Consider the following 19,477-nt stretch of genomic DNA (forward strand, 5'->3'; position numbering starts at 1 on the left):
GATTCTTTACTTTGAAACTTGAATGTCAGAGAATCTCCGTATAATTATCTAGATACATCTCTTTCCAACAGCCAGACCAGAGCATCTACTACTTCAATATTGTTATGAAGGGATCATATTGAGTTTTTGTTCTCAGGGAAATCATATAATGTTAAACTGATGGATTTCTTCTTTCCTTTTGGTGGATGAACAGATCTCTAGAAAAGCTTGTGGGTGTAAATCTCGCTGAAGAGGGAATTTTAAGATTGCTCTTTGCTGCAGTTTATCTGATGCTCTGTAAATCTGCCAGTGATAGTGAGGTTTCTGCTGCATCAAGGTAAAGTTATTTTTCCAATTTCCACTCATTCTCATGGATATCCTGAGGACTGTATCCATTGCCATGTCTGAAGCAAGTTAACAGAAAATGTCATTCGCTGCTTGAAAATACCTTTAAGGGGATAGATACCGTGAATCTTAAATTTGTTTATCTTCATATTGCTTTTGAACCAAGTCAATTGTTGTCTATGTATTTTTGAAATTTCTATATAGGGAAGAATAACTGATACTTATAATTCAATGCATCATAGTTAGATAAAAGTTTGCAAAATAAGTGCAGGATATGTTAATCTTATTATTTCGGTGTTTTGGTTGTGTTTCTGTTCCTTTTCCCCCAAACCATGCTCCTTGCTGATGTATTCATGGAATTAATTCAAATACACGAATATGAAGAAGCCATTTTTGGGGTTCTCATACATCAATTGAGGTGAAGTCGGATTGCACTGATTGAGGTGAAGTTAATTCAAACACACAATATATCCACCAAGGAGAATTCCACTTATCGACTAATTGAAGAAAACTGAAATTCAATTTTTAGAGAAAGTATTTGTGAACTTAATATACATTGTTGGCCTACTTACTGATAACTTATGTTTTTGGAAGCAGAAGGCTTTGGTGACTTGGTGAAACAGTGGTGGGATTCGTACCATTGTCTTAATACCCTTTGTTTTGTCTTGGCATATAAGCTTTAAACGGATGAAACTTGATTTAAAATGTTGGAACAAGGAGGTATTTGGAAATGTAGAGGTGAGAAAAAAGTCCCTTTTGGAGGAAATCCAAGCCCTCGATTTGTTAGAAGAGGAGTGGCCTCTTGCAGAAGAAGAGATTGTCAAAAGGGCTATGCTGAAAGCAAATTTGAATAGAGTAGTTCTTATGCAAGAAGTTAGCTGGAGGTAGGGCGACTTGGTTGAAAGAAGGGGATCAAAATACGAGTTTTCCCTCCGCCTTGCCAACTCCCATAGGAGGAATAACTTTATCTCTAGTCCTAGCATTGATGGTTCAAATACTTGCATTCAAGAGGTGATCAATGATACAATCAATCAATATTACAACTTTACAAGAACCTTTTACAGAATCAACCCCTTATCCCGAATACGCGCAGCAAATCCTTGGAACCAAACACTCAGCTTTTTCGAAAATCGCCGGAAAAAGACCAGACTTTGCTGGCGACACCCAACACCTGTCTCCGGCCACCACAGAGAGTTCCAGCCACCACCTTAGACAGAATCGGCTGACTACACCAACCAACCACCAAAGACAGCGACTACACCAATTCTGCCAACGACAACGGGTCGAAATCCAACATTGGAGATGACAGCGAGATCACATTATTGGTGACAGTGAGCTCGGCGCCATCTCCTATCACGGGCATGAAGCCCAAGAATTTATATTTCTTCGATCAACAAAGGTTGGAGAAAGGAAAAAAAGAAAAAGAAATTGAAGAAAAATACACAATATCAGGAAAATGTATGAACCCTAGGCTCTGATATCATGTTGAGAGGTTTGCATGAAGAAGGTTTTGAGAAAAGAGGAGGCTTGTCTTTTGATTCGTGGCTTACCTCAAACATATTATTATATAAGCTTAAAGAATGCACCAATGACTAAACTACCCTCAAACCCTAATACATTCTTCTAACAGTATCCTTTGTTTCTAATTTTTCTTCCTCTAGTCTTGTAGATCTTGTTAACTTTTTGGATTTTCAACCCTATTAGAGTGTTTGCTTCTCTTGTATACTTTTTGTTTATGTGAGTTTTTCTTCTTCTTCAATAAATTATTATTCATCAAAAAATGTGTTAATAAATTATATTGAGAATTCAATATACAGATTTGTATTTCATTTTCTTTTAATGCATACATGTTTTTGTTAAGTATATTATTTGTATGTCTTATGTTTTTATCTTAACTAACATAGATAGTAAATTAGTTATTTTATGCTTTTAATTAAACTGTAACGTTTATATATATTATGATCAGAGAATGCACCTAGCTTGTGTCGCTGTCTTAGTCTTGCAATTTTGGACCTGAAGTAAATTTAGATGGTTCCTTGACTTGATTGCTATTTTTATTTGATTTATATGCATGTGTTTTTCATCTTTGCATAAAGCCTTAAATTTATTATAAAAAAAAATCTTGGTTTGATGTGGATGATTTCAGTTTCAGCCTGGTTTAACCTTTTGTGTTCTGTCCTTGACATCTCCATATTTACTGGAATATGGTTTACCCATTGTGTGTGATGTGGTGTCTATGTCGAGAACGGAATGCAGGCAGCTTTGAGGATCGTGAGAGTGGCATGATTGAGTTGAAGAAATTGGCGTTAAATACCCTGTTCTCATGGAGTGACTTGGTCTCACTTGCATGTGTCTACATTTTCTGATTTTTTAGAGCTTTATAATTCTTTTTTTAGTCAGTAGGGGATACTTTGTATACATCCTGTGTACTTGGATTGCGCCCCTCAGGGCGTTTGATAATATATATTACTTTTCAACAACAACAAAAAAAATGGTTTACCCATATGTAGGCATACATCTGAATTGAGTCTCTTCATGCCAAATCTGGAATCTGTGTTTATTCTCTCTCTCTCTCTCTTCTCTCTTTTGTGTAAGCTAGTGTTTGGTTCTGGAAAATGGCTGGCACAAATGGTATGGTGATGTCTGGAATTGTTTTGTTAGCATGTTTGGTTGGTAATGCAATGTAAGAGACTGCTTTAGCCATATGTAGGCATACATCTGAATTGAGTCTCTTCATGTCAAATCTGGAATCTGTATTTATTCTCTCTCTCTCTCTCTCTCTCTCTCTCTCTCTCTCTCTTTTGTGTAAGCTGTTTGGTTCTGGTAAATGACTGGCACAGATGGTATGGCGATGTCTGGAATTGTTTTGTTAGCATGTTTGGTTGGTAATGCAGTGTAAGAGACTGCTTTAGTATGGTCTATCCAGACTTGCTGTAAGTCATAGTTGATTGATTAACTAAACCTTTAGCAATTTGTCATGTGTCAAAGAATCCCAATGTTAATTTTGGGTGTCAACTATGTTCAGTGAATCCCTCGTGCATCCTGTGCGGGGAATTTCTTTGATTATGTGATATAAAATAAATAGTTATGCTTTCAAAAGGGGGAAAAAAGGATGAGCAGAAGTGTGATCTATGTATTTAATGTATCTTTTGTATTTATTACATTTTTTTTTTTCTTTGATCCACATTCATTTTTTGGAACTTCTTTCAATTCAATCTTGTAGGCTTCTCGCATTGGCCACCTGCTTCGCGACCAAAATGATTCGTAGATATGGATTACAACAGCACAGGGAAGATGCTTACATATTGCAGGGCTTTAGTAGGACTCACATACTTTCTCTTCCACCAGTTAGACCAGACAAAGTACACAAAGATCAGGGAAATTCAAGAAGGCTTAGTGAGATGGCTCACTTTCTAGAGGTTGTTCGAAATCTGCAATATCGACTTAGTTCAAAATTCAAGAGGCCTGGTCAAGGATTGGTAAGCTGTTTTGTAATACTGCTAGTCTAGATATTTCTGTACTTCTTGTTTGCATCTAATCACTATAGTTTTAGTAATACCTTATTGCTATATTGCAGGTGGATGGTAGGGAAGCATCAAGTTTGGTGGATATGGATTTAACCCAGGATGAATGTCGTCTTTCTAATCTTTCAACAGATGCTGTATCATTAGAGACAGCAAACCAACTTGAAATTTCGTTTCCTGTGTCCTCAGACTCCATCACTACTGAGAACCTTGCTTTGATGCCTGTGGATGCTGACTCCCATTTGGACCCAGAGGATTTGAGTGAAGTTTCTGCTCTTGTGCCGCAAGGGGTAGTGCTGGAAAAAAAAGTTCTCCCCTTAGAAAATCCAAAGGAGATGATTGCACGGTGGAGGCTAGATAATTTGGACCTTAAAACTGTGGTCAAAGATGCATTACTCTCTGGTCGTCTTCCTTTGGCAGTTCTTCAACTGCATCTTCATCATTCAAGTGGTTTAGTCGCTGACAAAGAGCCTGTTGATTCTTTCACTGAAGTTCGTGACATTGGAAGAGCTATTGCTTATGACCTATTTTTGAAGGTAGCTTATCATTGGTTTTCACATGAAGATTACGTCATTTAGTATCATTATCTTTCCTAACTAATATTAACATGATCTACAGGGTGAAACTGGACTTGCTGTAGCTACACTGCAAAGGCTTGGAGAGGACATTGAAACCAACCTCAGGCAGTTATTGTTTGGCACTGTAAGAAGATCTCTTCGAGCAGAAATTGCTGTGGAGATGAAAAAATTTGGTTACTTGGGACCATATGAGTGGAAGATATTAGATAGTATATCAATCATTGAGGTAACTGGAACATTTACTGATGTATATCTTATGTTTCTCATACATTTATGTGCATTTCGATTTGAAGTTCCAATATGATAGCAATGGAGCTGAGACTTCCCTTTTCTTTTTCCTTTTTCCTTTTTTTTTTTTTTTTTTTTTTGTTTTTGTTTTGGGAGAGGCTCTACCCAAGCAGTAGCTTCTGGAAAACATTTCTTGGCCGACAGAAAGAATTCGTGAGAACTTCATCAAGTTCAAATTCACCAGGGGGACTTTATCTGCACCTATTGCATTCACATTTGTTTGACAATCTGATAATTGAGTGTGGTGAGATTGATGGAGTTGTTTTAGGTTCATGGACAAACGTCAATCTGGGCTCTTCTGTTCCTGTGGTTGATGAAGATAATGCTCATGCTGGATACTGGGCGGCTGCTGGTATCTGGTCAAATACATGGGATCAAAGAACCATTGATCGTGTAAGTTAATTTCTATTTCTTTCTTCAAGTAATATTACCGTTGAGAGATACTCTATTACTTGATTTATTTAAAGTTTGTTCTGTTGCGCTGAAACCTGAGGGAAAGGAAAATTTAATATGATGATAAACTTGGACCTGGTCCCTACTTAGAGCTTGCATTAAATGCCCTCCCAACTGTATCATCTTCTCCTTTGTTTTTTTGTCCTGGTTTGTCAATTAAGCTATACCAAGGCATATTATGCAAAGTCTGCCTTGCATTTGCTGCAGAAAAGTTAAGCTTGCCAGAGTTGTCATTATTAAGGTGCAGGTGGAGGTTCTGAAATTGATAAATATAATTAATAAGTTGTAATAAGTGAATCCTTTCTAATTATGGCTTTCTTACAGTCTTGCAATGACAAATGGGGCTATAATTTGATTGTCTACAACCCAAAGTTTCCATTTTTGAAATTATTCTTTAGATCGTTACAGGGCCACTTGAAATAATGCTACTCCCTAGTTTGATAAAGAATGTAGATCTTGGCTAGTAACTTGGTAATTTATGATATTGGACATAGATGGTTATCCTTCTTTCTTCCACACTTCCTTCGCTTGGACTTCACTTCTGCACTTTCTTTTTCTCTCTCCTGTATTTTTTTTGAAATTAAGATTAGTTCAGAAAGAGGCACACTTTTTTTCTGCCTTTGATGCTGTTGTTTCACTTTCTGGATAGCCGACCTTTTGGAGAAAATCAATGTATATTTTAAAATTGAATATGAAGGCTCTAGTGGAATTTTTTGTTCCATTCTTGTTCCCACCCTTACTCTGGATCTATATATCCTAGTTTATGAAAGCTGAGTTCAAGCTCTTCCCAGCAAATTTGTAGGAATTTGGTTGACCTTCTATTGCAACTACCAAGTGAAAGCAGCTTTTGTTTGTTATGTTAATTCTTATATGATTTTTTTTTTTTTTTTTTGAAAAAGAAGATAGATGTTGTGTTATATGAAAATTTCAAATAAAAAGGGACTTTATAACAGAGGACTTCTTTTTGTAACAGTTGTATTTTTCACTTTATAGTCTTTTCTTCTTGCCATCAAAATGGGGGAAAAAAAAAACCTTAATTTGGATAAATACACATTGCAATGTATATTAGAGCTTTGTATAGCACTTGCTCATCCCTAATTTGGTGCGAACACTAGATTCAGGCCACTGGGCACTCATGTGTGGATGCCGATGTCGGATGGCAGCCCAACCCATGGCTTTGTGGCTAGGTGATTGAGATCTAGAGATGTTATTATGGGCACTTCTATTATTTCACATTTTATTTGTTTTGTTATTTGTTTTTCAGACCGGTTATGTTAACTTTTGGGCTTTATGTTATTTTAGTGGGCTGCCCAAGTGTCGCTAGGGTTAGGGTTAGGGTTTAATCCTTAGTCTATTTAAGCATACTTTTGTACTGTTGTTGGTAGATTTTGATCAATAAAATAATGAATGTTTGTATCTTCTTGTCTTCTTCCTCCTCTTCCCGACTTTCTTCTCTCTTTTATTCGCTTCTAGTTTCTGTTGATTGTGCTGCATCATTTTTCATATCGGAGCCAGGTTTGATTGTTTCCTTTTTTTTTTTTTATAAGTAAAGATGTATTAATCAAAGCGCAGAGGGGCGCAACCCTAGTACACAGAGAGTATACAAGAGAGCGACTAAGAAGGAGAAAAAGAAGAAGATAACGTAAAAAGGAAGTCAGGGAAGCTGATCACTAAGGGCGCTAGCCAGCCAATAGTCCAAGTGAAAATGGTGTACAAGAAAAAGTGTATAAGGTCCTCAATGTTCCTAGACGAGTCCTCGAAACATCTAGCATTTCTCTCAATCCAGATGCACCACATAAGGCAAAGAGGAACCATCTTCCACACAACAGCACTACGAGATTTGCCACCCGCCCACCAAAAAGCATACAACCCCCTGACGCTACTAGGCATCACCCAACACAAACCAAACCGAGAGAAAACGGCATTCCACAAGATACGCGCAACCCCACAATGAAGAAAGAGATGGTTAACTGACTCCCCATCCAATTCGCACATGCAACAACGGTTTATCACAACAATACCTCTCTTCCAAACATTATCTAAGGTTAGAGTCTTCCCAAGCGCGGCCGTCCAAGCAAAAAAAGCCACTTTCGAAGGAACCTTAGTGCGCCATAAACTCTTCCAAGGGAAAGGGGAAGGATCTTTAGAAGCAAGGATCCTGTAAAAAGATCTAACATCAAATTTTCCTTTATGTGAAGAGATCCACCACATCCTATCCTCCCCTACCCCACGCATCAAGTGCGAATACAAGAGAGTGTAAAAAGAGGCCAAGACCTCCACTTCCCAATCATGAACCCTGCGAATAAAGGAAACATTCCACTGCACAGAGCCATTTGTACACTCCCTGTTATCCGCAATAGACGCATCCTTATTGGTGGCAATATTGAAAAGTCCAGGAAAAGCATCCTTAAGAGACATGTCACCGCACCAGATATCCTCCCAAAACCTGATATTGGACCCAAATTCAGGGTCCAATCTAATGTGACAATGAAACGACCTCCACCCCCTGCTAATGTACTTTCATAACCCCACCCCATGCGAACCACTAGGAACCCTAGAACGCCATCCACCCCAAACCGCACCATACTTTGCCACCAGGATCTTTCTCCACCAAGCTTCTTTCTCATGAGCAAATCCCCACAACCATTTTCCCAACAAAGCTTTATTCATCAAACGCAAATTCCAGATCCCTAAACCTCCCTTAGAGATCGAAGAACATACCTTGTTCCAACTAGCCAGATGGAACTTAAACTCATCATTGATCCCACCCCATAAGAAATCACGTTGAATCTTCTCCATACGCTTCGCCACGGATGCAGGAATAGGAAACAGAGACAAAAAATAAGTGGGAAGATTGGATAAAGTGTTCTTGATGAGAGTAATCCTCCCCCCCTTAGACAAATACAAGCGTTTCCATGAGGCCAACCTTCTGGCATACTTCTCCAACATGTCCTCCCAACTGGCCTTGACCTTAAACGGGGCCCCCAAAGGGAGACCCAAGTACTTCAAAGGCATAGAAGCTGAACCACAACCAAGAATGCCAGCCAGAATGCCTGTATTATTCATACTACCAACAGGGACCAAGACAGATTTAGCCAGATTCACCTTCAACCCAGAAACGGCTTCGAAGCAAACAAGTAAGGCGCCAATGTTCTAACTTGGTTAGGATCAGCCCCACAAAAAACCAAAGTGTCATCAGCAAAGAGAAGGTGAGAGACAATAACCCGATCCGACTCTCTGCTTCCCACAAAAAAAAAACAAGAGATGAGACCTCTGTTTATCGAGGCATTGATCATCCTACTAAACGCCTGCATGACTAGTACAAACAAGAAAGGAGAAAGAGGGTCTCCTTGCCTCACTCCCCGTGAGCTATCAAAGAAACCGAAAGAAGATCCGTTGATCAAAACCGAGAATCACACAGACGAAATGCAATGTTCAATCCAGGAACACCATTTCTCTCCAAAACCGCACCTTCTCAGTAAGTAAAGTAGAAACTTCCAATTCATATGATCATAGGCCTTTTCCATATCTAATTTGCACAACAAGCCAGGTTTCCCTGATCTGATTCGGCTATCCAAACATTCATTGGCAATGAGAACTGAGTCCAAGATTTGCCTACCTTTAACAAAAGCATTATGCGGTTTAGAGATGACCCTATCCATCACTTTCTTATTATGTTGGCTAAGACCTTTGCAACAATCTTATATGTCCCTCCCACAAGGCTAATCGGATGAAAATCCTTAATATCGGAAGCTCCATGTGTCTTTGGAATAAGAGAGATGAACGTAGCGTTAAGGCTTTTTTCAAATTTACCTTGCTCATGGAACTCCGCAAAAACCGCCATAATGTCCACCTTAATCACATCCCAACAATCCTGGAAAAAAGCCATAGAAAAGCCATCCGGGCCTGGCGCCTTGTCCCTATCCATACCTTTCACCACCTCCCACACCTCCATTTCCTTGAAAGGAACTTCCAACCTAGAGGCCCCACCAACATTCAACAAATCAAAACCAAGATCATCCAGCCTTGGTCTCTAGTTGAGGCTCTCTGAAAAAACAGAGACTCGTAAAAACTGGTAACGTGGTTGCTAATGACCCCTTGATCTGAAGTAGTAGAGCCACACACAGTTAGAGACTCAATAGAATTATGTCTTTTGTTTGCATTAGCAATCTGATGGAAAAATTTCGTACATTTATCTCCATCTTTCAACCAACGAATGCTAGATTTTTACCTCTAGCTAATTTCCTCATGTAAGAGAAAAGTCTCCAACTCTCTGGCTAGCAACCTCTTCCTCTCAATTTCTTCAGCGGATAAGCCTCTATCTTCCTCCACCCTATCAAGAGCCTTTATATCATCCATACGGGCCTTAATGCACCCTCCCACGTTGCCAAATTCCTGGTCATTCCATCTCTTAATGTCCCCCTTAAGAGCTTGCATCTTTTTTCCCAAAATAAAACTCGGAGTACCATGGAAATGGTAAGAGTCCCACCAGCTTCTTATTTTGTCCATAAAACCCTTCGCTTTAAGCCACATATTCTCGAACTTGAAAGGTCTTTTACCTCCAAAGAAGCAACTACAATCAAGAATAATAGGTGCATGATCCGAACACACCCGAAGCATCCTCTTTTGTCACATACTTGGGTAACGAGCTTCCCATTCCGGAGAGACTAGGAAACGATCTAGCCGTGACCAGGAATGGTTGTTAGACCAAGTAGAGACCCCCCCAGCTAACGGAAAATCCATAAGACCCTGCTCCGATATAAAATTTGCAAAATCCCTCATTGCGGACCGAGAATAAGCCCCCCCGACCTTTCACTAGGAAATAGAGTTGCATTGAAATCCCCACCAATACACCAAGGCAAATCCCACCAACTCATAAGGCCCACCAGTTCCTCCCAAAGAAGACTCCTGATGTTGTCTCTATTAGGGCCATACACCCCTGCAAAAGCCCAAACAAAACCATCATCAACGTTTCTAAAAGTGCAAGCCGCCACAAAACTGCCCAAAGCCACCTCAACCTTCATAACTACTCTTCTATCCCACAACACCAAAATACCACCCGAAGCCCCTCTAGAAGGGACATAGCACCACTCTGCATAAGGGCACCTCCACAAACTCCTCACAAAATTGTTTGTGACAAAGTCCACCTTTGTCTCTTGAAAACACACTATATCCACCTTCCAATTTCTAAGAAGTTTTCTAACCCTCAGCCTTTTATCCCTTACATTCAAACCCCTCACATTCCAAGAAAGGATCTTCTCGGCTTCACTAAATAGTCCGATTAGCCCTCCCTTTTTTGCTGTCCCTTAAAGATCATCCACTATGCACCTCATAATTAACGGAGGAATTAAGGTTATTAGTTCTCTCTTACCTTTTTTTCCCATATGTGCTTCCATGGCCACTTCCTCTTTCAACGCCTCTCCTGCATCCTTACCATTGTCCTCATTTTCAGCCATAATGAACCCAAAAGCCTTCGCCAACTTCCCAGCTTCTCCATAACAAGAGACACCCACGAGCTTGCTAAATTGAGTTACAAACTCCACTGTAATAGGCTCCTGATCCTCAACTGGAACCAAAGCTAAGGAGTCTGGAACGAACGACTCACCCTGTGAACTGCGATCCTTATCTCCAGAACAAGCTTCTCCCAAAGAGCAAAAGCTCTCATCACAAACGCTGACCATAGCCCCCTTTCACCTCAAAGAGTTGTCCGAGCCTGGCAAATCCCACTTCTCCAGACCCGGTGGGATCTCCCCCTGCAAATCGAGCGGCTTCTGTCCAACACCATTTCCCTCCCCCAAATCCTTTCCCGTCATCTTCCGACTCGTATCCAGCAGAACCCATCTTTTAAAACCCGGAGGAAGCTCTCCTTGAAAATCGCTCCATTCCTTTCCAGACAACTTCGCCGGCTGGCCCAGCTTGACATTAATCAACTGGCTTGAGCCTCCTCCCTCCCCCTTGTCAACCCCTTCCAAACTTCCCCCCCTGCCATCAAAACTTCTGGCTGCCCCAGCTTAGCTGGCTTCTTCAACTTCGCACGAGCACCGGCAGCAGACCTAGAAGGTGCCGACGGAACAGAACAAGTCGAAACCTCCCTTCGATCACCTGTCGGAGGAGTCGTCGGCTCCTTACCCAGAAAACCCAGGACTGAATCGCACACCCACGTCGATGCCGGAGCTTGTACGACAGGTCCGATCACTGGAGGGAGCACTGGAACTTTACCGGCGCTTAGAGCGTCTTCCCTTGCCGCGACCTCCTTCATTGACCCCTTCACTAACAGCGCTACCATCATCGGCGCCTCTGCCGGCGACACAGAAAGGACCGGCAAAACTAAGTTCGTGTAAATCGAAGAAGGACGATGCCCAGTGTTGGAAGATGAAGCACCCAGATCCCCCGCCTTACCCACCACGTTCCTGCTGTAAAATTTCAGTGCCTTATTGGGTCCAAGTCCCGCAGCAGAGGCCTTTTCCTTAATGGTCAGCTTTTGACCTACCGTAGTCTTGGGTTGGGCCATGGGCTGGTTCTTAGGCAATCCACTAGACTGTTGGGCCACCTGGGAATTCTCCAAAACAAGATTAGGCCCAAAAGAACCAGACCCTCAACTACAAGTGCAGCGAGCGTCTATCCCTTCTAGACAATTCCTAATATCCTCCTATATCTTTAACAGGGATATCTTCAGCTTTTCCTTCACCCCCGCAAACACGCAACCCTGACCAGACGTTCCAGAAGCATGCTCATCACAGACTTTCTCCTTGTAACTTGAAGTCTTCTTCTGCAGTACCCCACTGCTGGCACCACTGTTCAACGCATACCTAATCGCCGGACCCTTCGCCGGAGCTGCCTCCTAAGCCTCATGACCAGCTTTAAAAACAAGGCAAGAGAGCTTGGCCCAGACGATTTGCTGATCCCAGCATTACCTCCTAATAGCCATTTGGGAACTTTCACAATCGGTTTTGCGTAAGACCCAAACGGGTCCTCTACCTGTTTCGATGAGGACAGCAAGACCTTTGAAAAGCTCCTTCTCTGTTTCCCTGTCACTGCCTTCCTCGCTTCCCCAACGAATGGTTGAACAAAATTAATAGCGATCCGCAGCTCTGACTGAAGCTGGTCCCAGCCCTTCCTATGCCTACCTTCTGGCACCATAACTCTACCTCGCCTATCTCTACCATCATACTCCTCTAAAACCAGAAAGCTCCCATGCCTGTTGAAGCATTTCTGGGCTAACGAACGTGGAAAACTATGAATAGATTCATCCCTAAAGACCCTTGAATCCTCCACCGCCATCAGCTCATCAAAGATATTCACTAGCCAAACCGCTTCGTTCCAATCCAGCCGTAACCAACGCGTCTTACCTTTGCAGCGCTCTTGTAGTTTCAACACGGTATCTCCATCCTTCACGATCATCACAAACTCCTTTGATTGTTTCCTATAACAATCGAGCGATTCAGAACCACTTCTTCTCTCCCTTCTGTCCCCTACTCTCAAAAGCACCAATCCTTTTCACCACCAAATCTACACCACCACCAATCAACCATCAACCATCAACAACCCCACCCACCAGAACCCATTGCCAAACACCCACTATGCTACCACCAACAACCCATAGAGGACCGCCCACCCCAAGCTACTGCGCAGCCACCCTCAATTCCCAGACCCAAACGCCGTGCATTTCGTTAACACGATAGTACACCCTTTGTCATCAACCACAAATGCTCCGCCTGGTACTACCGCACCCAACTACTGGTTTGCACAACACTACCGCTTCGAATCTCAGCTACCACATGGTACCCAAACCTCTTTCACCATTTGGAGTATCAGCACCATTTGTTTGCATTTTTGTCTATTTGGATTTTGACTAATTAAAAAAGAAGAAGATAAGAAACGATAAAAGAAAAAAAAAAAAAACAGAACTACTTAGCCTTAACTATATATTGGGCTTTGGTTTGCAAGCATTTTGCTGCTCACAGTTGCATTCAAAGAACGGTTTTTTACATGCATTTGCGTAATAGGTGAGTAGTCTCTAGTTCTGCATCTTTACAGTCATGAGCCCCACCCAATTTGACACCTTTAGGCAACAATTACAAGACCAATTGAAGGTCGTCGAAGACCAACTGGGAAACCTCCGCGACCAAATGAGAGCCTTCTAAGACCAGACAATAGACCTCTTTCAGAGGGTTGTGTCAATAGGGGCTTCCATGAAAGAATGGAGGGTCACAATGAAGGCGAGACCTCCCACATTGGAGGCAAGATACCTCACAAGGGTGTCCTTCGGGGCCAAGGTCATAATGTAGAACATGATTACCACCATCAAGGCCACCCTAACCAAGGCATCCGAACCCGTACTATCAGAATCAAGGTCAAGGTAATCCTTGATTATTACAACCAAGGTCCCAACAATTATGCCAACCCTGATGAGAGTCATGGGACAAATCAAAGTGGAGCCCCTACTTTTGATGGTCGTCTTAACCCATGGGTTTTCACTAAGTGGTTGCGTGGCATGGACTTCTTCTTGAGTGATACGATTTATCAGAAAATAGGCAGGTAAGATTTGCTAAGATGAAGCTCATCGGTAGTGGGAACCTTTTTTGCGAGTGTCAAGGAACTCCTTAGGAGGAATCAGCCTCCTATCACTGATTGGGTTGAAACGACTCTCAAACTTAAAGAAAAATATCTACCCTTGAAATATTGAAGTAGCCTTTTGGATCAATGGAATACTTTGAGGCAAGGAATCAATTTGGCACCAACTATATAGCACAATTTACTGAGTATAAGATGAGGTGTACTGTAGTCGAAGATGAAGCTATGACCTTGAGTAGATTTAGGAGAGGTCTAAAAGATGACCTTAGTAGGGAAATTGTTCTCTGTGGTATTACCACCCTTGACCACGCATATGCCATGGTCCAAGATTATGAGTTCGTCAATAAATCCTAGTTACAAGGGACACTGACACTTGCAATGCAACCACCAAGTCTCAGCCTTTGGGTAGTAATTCCTTGCTAGGACACCCTCCTTTGAAACACAATCTTAATGGTGCTTTGCTCTTCAAGGATAACAAAGGTAAAGGAGTAGCAAGTGAAACCCCCAAGCTGCATTCTAGGGTTCAATGCTTCAAGTGCCAAGGCTTCGGTCACGTTGCCTCTAAATGTGCTAACCCCTTGTCTTCAACGGACAAGAGTATGCGAGTGAAGAGGATAGCCTTAAAAAACTTACCTATGAACCCAACCTTGATGAGTTCGAGGACTTAGATGATGATTGCTCGGGCGATCCTAACCATCTAGGTTGCATCTAAGCTACCTTACTCCAAATAGGTTAACCAGGGAATGGTCTTGAATATCCAGGGTAGATGTGGTCAGGTGTAGACTCGAACAACCTAAAGAGACTGATGACTGGTGAAAGAGTGCAATCCATACCTACATCAATTGTGGAGACAAGAGTTGCAAGGTTATCATAGATATTAGGAGTTGCTTTAACACATTCTCTTCAAGTACTGTCACCTACCTAGATTTGAAATTAGTCACCCATTCTAACCCATACAATGTATCCTAGGTTGACACTTCCTCTATGCATGTCTTGTCCCTATTCAGTTTCTCAATTACAAGGACGAGATATGGTGTGATGTAGTCCCCAAGGATGTAGGACATATCCTCTTAGGTAGGTCATGGTGTTTTGATATGGATGTCACAACTTACGGCCATTCAAGGGTAAGAAGATCCAAATGAACTCTTTACCTCTGAACCCTACCGACAGGAGCAAGAAAAAGGAGGCGACAAAAGAAAAGGGCTTGAACATCATAAGTCCCTGAGAGTTTGAAAGGGAAGCTAACAAGAGTTTGTTTTGTTCGTTGTGGTCACTAAAGAGGTTTTTGTGGACTGTCAAGAGGAGCCGCTAGTAGAGCTAGTCTCTCGACTCTTAGACGCCTCTAAGGTGGCAAAGCTTTATTTCCATGATGTTGTCAAGTTATCTGGTGTTCTTAAGACCATAGTGTCTGATAGGGACGTTAGGTCTGAGATTTTTTGGGAAGCCATATGGCACATGGTTAGTACGAAGTTGAAATTCTACACTACCTACCATCCCCAAACAGATGGCCAGACTGAAGTGGTTAATCAAAGTTTTGGAAACCTTCTGCAATGTCTGGTGGTCAACAACAACATGAATTTGAATTTTAATCTCTCGAGAGTCCATTCCAAATACACTAGCTTCATCAATAGGTCGATAGTCGTGAGTCCAGTTGAAACTGTGCATTGTTTGAAGCCTAAGAAACCTTTAGATCTCCTTCCGATGTCTCCATATGCTAGGGTTTCTGAGTTAGCCCGAAGCATTTGCCCAACATGTTCATGACTTGCATAATGAGATCAATAAGCAAATTCAAGCAAGTATTGCTCAATATAAACTTCAAGCTGATTCACAAAGGCGTGTCACATTGCATTTAGCATAGGAGATTATGCCATGGTCCATATTAGACCTGAACGGTTTCCAACTGGATTCATTTGAAAACTGCAAGCTCGTAGTGTTAGGCCTTTCAAATTGTTGTACCGGGTCAGACCAAATGTGTATGTCATTGACATCCTGCCCGACCATGGTATTAGCTCTACATTTAATGGAGATGATCTAGTTTCTTACACAGTCCACACCGTTCTCTTAAATGACCCTTTCGAGGAACCTCCTCTTGTCCCCAATATCAATCTTAAATCTGACCCCATGCAACCACTTTTTCCACCAGCACATAAAGAAGATATTGATCCTATTTTGGATGAGCATGTTGTTTTTGCTAGGGATGGAGGAGTTTAGCTTTTCCGAATTTGTTGGAGGGGCCCAACCAGACTCAGGTTGTCCATGGATCCCAGGGACACATTGCAGCAGCTTGATCCTAACCTGTTGGAGTACTACCAGAGCTGCTAGGAGCCACGCTCGACAGGGTCAAGGTTTTCCCACCCTAGTAGAGTTGGTGCGAACATCAGATACAAGCTGCTGATCACACTTGTATGAACACTGACGTCGGAGAACGACCCAACCTATGACTTTGTGGCTGGGTGATTGAGAGCTGGAGATGTTATTATGGGCACTTTTGTTATTTTGCATTTTATTTGTTTTCTTTATTTACTTTCAGTCTGGTTATGTTAACTTTTGGGCTTTATGTTATTTTAGTGGGCTGTCAACCCAAGTGTCACTGGGGTAGGGTTAAGGTTTAATCCCTAGTCTATTTTAGCGTATTTTTGTACTGTCTGTTAGTAGCTTTTGATGAATAAAATAATGAATGTCTGTATCTTCTTGTCTTCTTGCTCTTCTCCTTGACTTTCTTCTCTCTCTTCTTTTTTCCTCTCTCCCGTTCTTTCTTTTCTCTTTTATTAGCTTCTAGTTTCTGTTGATTGTGCTGCATCATAATTATTCCGACTCTTAAAAAGAGTGAAAATACTATAGACTCACAATGAGATCTAAATTGGTTTTGTTGAGTTATTGCAATTATAAATTAAGATTTAGTTGAACTTGACATTCAACTTGTTTGGCAATATATGCAAGAAGGGTTTCCTAACTCATCTATTAATCTCTTTTAAAGCTGAAAACTTTCTCGCATCTTTAGTTTTCTTTTCAAGTTACTCAAAATCACCCATTGCTTATGTTATATCATACAAGGTTTAGTCGCTTGGACTATGGACTTACATATCTCTTTCTACACAGATACTACTGGATCAATCTTTTCTTATGGGTGTTAATGTATTATGGGAATCTCAACTTGAGTACCATGTATGCCGTAATGACTGGGAAGAAGTCTCTAAACTCTTGGACCTTGTTCCTACATCTATTTTATCAGATGGAAACCTCCAAGTCAGTTTAGACAGTTTGCAGCCTGCTTCAACTGTTGGGTACAATAGGGAGCCTGCTGATTATGGCAATTACTTATGTTCTCTTGAAGAACTGGATGCCGTGTGCATGGACATCCCGGACGTCAAAATTTTCAGGTTTTCGGCCAATATAATGTGCTCCATCTGGTTAAGGTTGCTTATGGAGGAGAAGCTTGCAAGGAAGTTCATTTTTATGAAGGAATACTGGGAAGGCACAGCAGAGATAGTATCTCTTTTGGCCCGTTCAGGCTTCATCACTATTGGATACAAACATCCTTTTGAGGATGATCACATCAAGAGTTCATCAGATCTAAAATTCTCAGATAGTGGTGGACCATCTCATGTTGACACTGTGAAAGCTTTGCATAAATTATTTGTACATCACTGTGCTCAAAACAACTTGCCAAATCTTCTGGACCTTTATCTTGACCATCACAAGCTGGTTCTAGATAATGAGTCACTTATTTCATTACAGGATGCTGCAGTAAGTTTCTACAAATCCAGTGAGTGTACTGTTCTTCATGTGGGGTCTTCTTTAATAGTTTTATCCTTGATCACTCTTTTTTTTTAAAAAAAACCTATGTAGTTTGTTGGCTGTTTTTATACTTGTTTGTGCCTTATGGTTCAGTTGATTGCTTCTATATTGCTGGTTGTATTTTGAATCCATTTTAACTTTATATTATAAAAGGTATGTGCAAGCAATAGTAGCTACATTGCAATAACAAATGCGAGGTTGTACTTGAATCCAGTTTACCTTTTTATCATGAAAACTATGTACAAGTGATAGCAGCTACATTTAGTGACAAAATACAATTAAACTCTCTCTCTCTCTCTCTAAGTTTATGTCATAAATACTGGTTGGATTCCTAAAGTGATGAATCTGACATAGTGGTCCGAGGATATCAATAATGGATTTTAAAATGCTTCAGTGTTTTGATGTTTCAGCAACATCCTTTTTTTTATCATTTTAATCTAAAGATATTGAAGAGTCTTAAAGAAATTCAGAAAACAAACAGCAAATTTTATCTAATAATTCCAAGGAGTTGCTGCATTTAAAACTTTTCCTCTCCTGTTCACTTGACTGCTTGATTTATTGTAATTTCTTCATATATCATGTGTGGGCTATCATACCTAGAGCTCTCTGATCCTATCACATTCTTTTTGAAAGTTTTATCTGGTGTGGCTCGTAAATGCCTTGGAATAATGTGTATGGGCTTACATGTGTTCAATACAATTCATCTGTACAGGGAGATTGTCAGTGGGCAAGATGGTTGCTCTTATCAAGAGTTAGGGGGCGTGAATATGATGCCTCACTTTCTAATGCTCGTTCCATAATGTCACGTAATTTAGTTCCGGGAAGTAGTCTCAGTGTTCTAGAGATAGACGAAATAATTCATACTGTTGATGACATAGCTGAAGGAGGGGGGGAGATGGCAGCTCTAGCAACCCTAATGTATGCCCCAGCACCAATTCAAAGTTGTCTGAGTTCTGGTAGTGTAAACCGGTACAGTAGCTCCTCTGCCCAATGCACCTTGGAGAATCTTAGACCGACCCTTCAGCGGTTCCCTACATTGTGGCGTACGCTTGTAGCTGCATGTTTTGGACAAGATGCAGCTTGCAACGTTGTGGGCCTCAAAGCAAAAACTGGTTATTCTTTTGCTTTTACTTTCTTTTGGTTCTCTCTTTCGTGGACACATAGCACACTATTCCTATGAAATTTCTAGTTTCTTGTATATAATCATTTGCATTGTCTCTTAAATTTGCAATTTGGCTATTCAGCTTTATCTGACTATCTAAAATGGCGTGAGAACATCTTCTTCTCTGCTGGACGTGATACTTCACTTCTACAAATGCTGCCATGCTGGTTTCCTAAGGCTGTGAGAAGATTGATTCAGCTTTATGTCCAGGTCTCTTTTATCTGCTTCATTTGTCACTGAACTTCTCTGATGTGTTTGCCTTTTCTCTCCCTTCTATCTTCTCTCTCTCTCTCTCTCTCTCACTTTCTAGTCAAGTACAAATATAGGATATTAGATGTCTTTCTAAACTATGATTTGAGACCGAATTTCCCTAGAGATATTGCTAGGCATTTTACTATGATATTCCTGTTTTTTACATGGTTGAATTATCATATCATGTAATTTGCATGATATTTCAGGGTCCTCTTGGATGGCAATCACTTTCAGGTCTGCCTATAGGAGAATCTCTGCTAGATAGAGACACTGATTTTTTCATAAATGCTGATGAAAATGCTGAGATCAGTGCAATCTCCTGGGAAGCAACCATCCAAAAGCACATTGAAGAGGAGCTCTATGATTCTTCACTTAGGGTTTGTGCTTCTTTTTTCTCTTTAGGTAGTTAGTTTATGTTTCCACTATTTTACATTAAGGAAGACTACTTAAACGATGCACCTAAAGAAATGAAGTGAAAAAAAAAAAAGAAAAAAGAAAAGAAAAGAAGATATTAGATCAGTTCT

The 19,477-nt window shown here is 40.9% G+C and overlaps 1 protein-coding gene across 2 annotated transcripts in view; it reads left to right on the plus strand.

Annotated features, from left to right (window-relative positions):
- The window catches only part of LOC132165971 (spatacsin carboxy-terminus protein), a 42,810-nt gene that overhangs the window by 11,451 nt on the left and 11,882 nt on the right, over nucleotides 1–19,477 (plus strand). For both annotated transcript variants that reach the window (XM_059576692.2, XM_059576693.2), the window contains 9 exons: nucleotides 194–316; nucleotides 3,548–3,803; nucleotides 3,902–4,384; nucleotides 4,467–4,652; nucleotides 4,811–5,107; nucleotides 16,841–17,488; nucleotides 18,252–18,651; nucleotides 18,784–18,911; nucleotides 19,160–19,330. In XM_059576692.2, the coding sequence (XP_059432675.2) occupies nucleotides 194–316; nucleotides 3,548–3,803; nucleotides 3,902–4,384; nucleotides 4,467–4,652; nucleotides 4,811–5,107; nucleotides 16,841–17,488; nucleotides 18,252–18,651; nucleotides 18,784–18,911; nucleotides 19,160–19,330 (2,692 nt within the window). The remainder of the gene's footprint in view (nucleotides 1–193; nucleotides 317–3,547; nucleotides 3,804–3,901; nucleotides 4,385–4,466; nucleotides 4,653–4,810; nucleotides 5,108–16,840; nucleotides 17,489–18,251; nucleotides 18,652–18,783; nucleotides 18,912–19,159; nucleotides 19,331–19,477) is intronic.

This window comes from Corylus avellana, chromosome 11 (genome assembly GCF_965113065.1).
Source record: "Corylus avellana chromosome 11, dhCorAvel1.hap1.2, whole genome shotgun sequence".
Classification (NCBI taxonomy): Eukaryota; Viridiplantae; Streptophyta; class Magnoliopsida; order Fagales; family Betulaceae; genus Corylus; species Corylus avellana.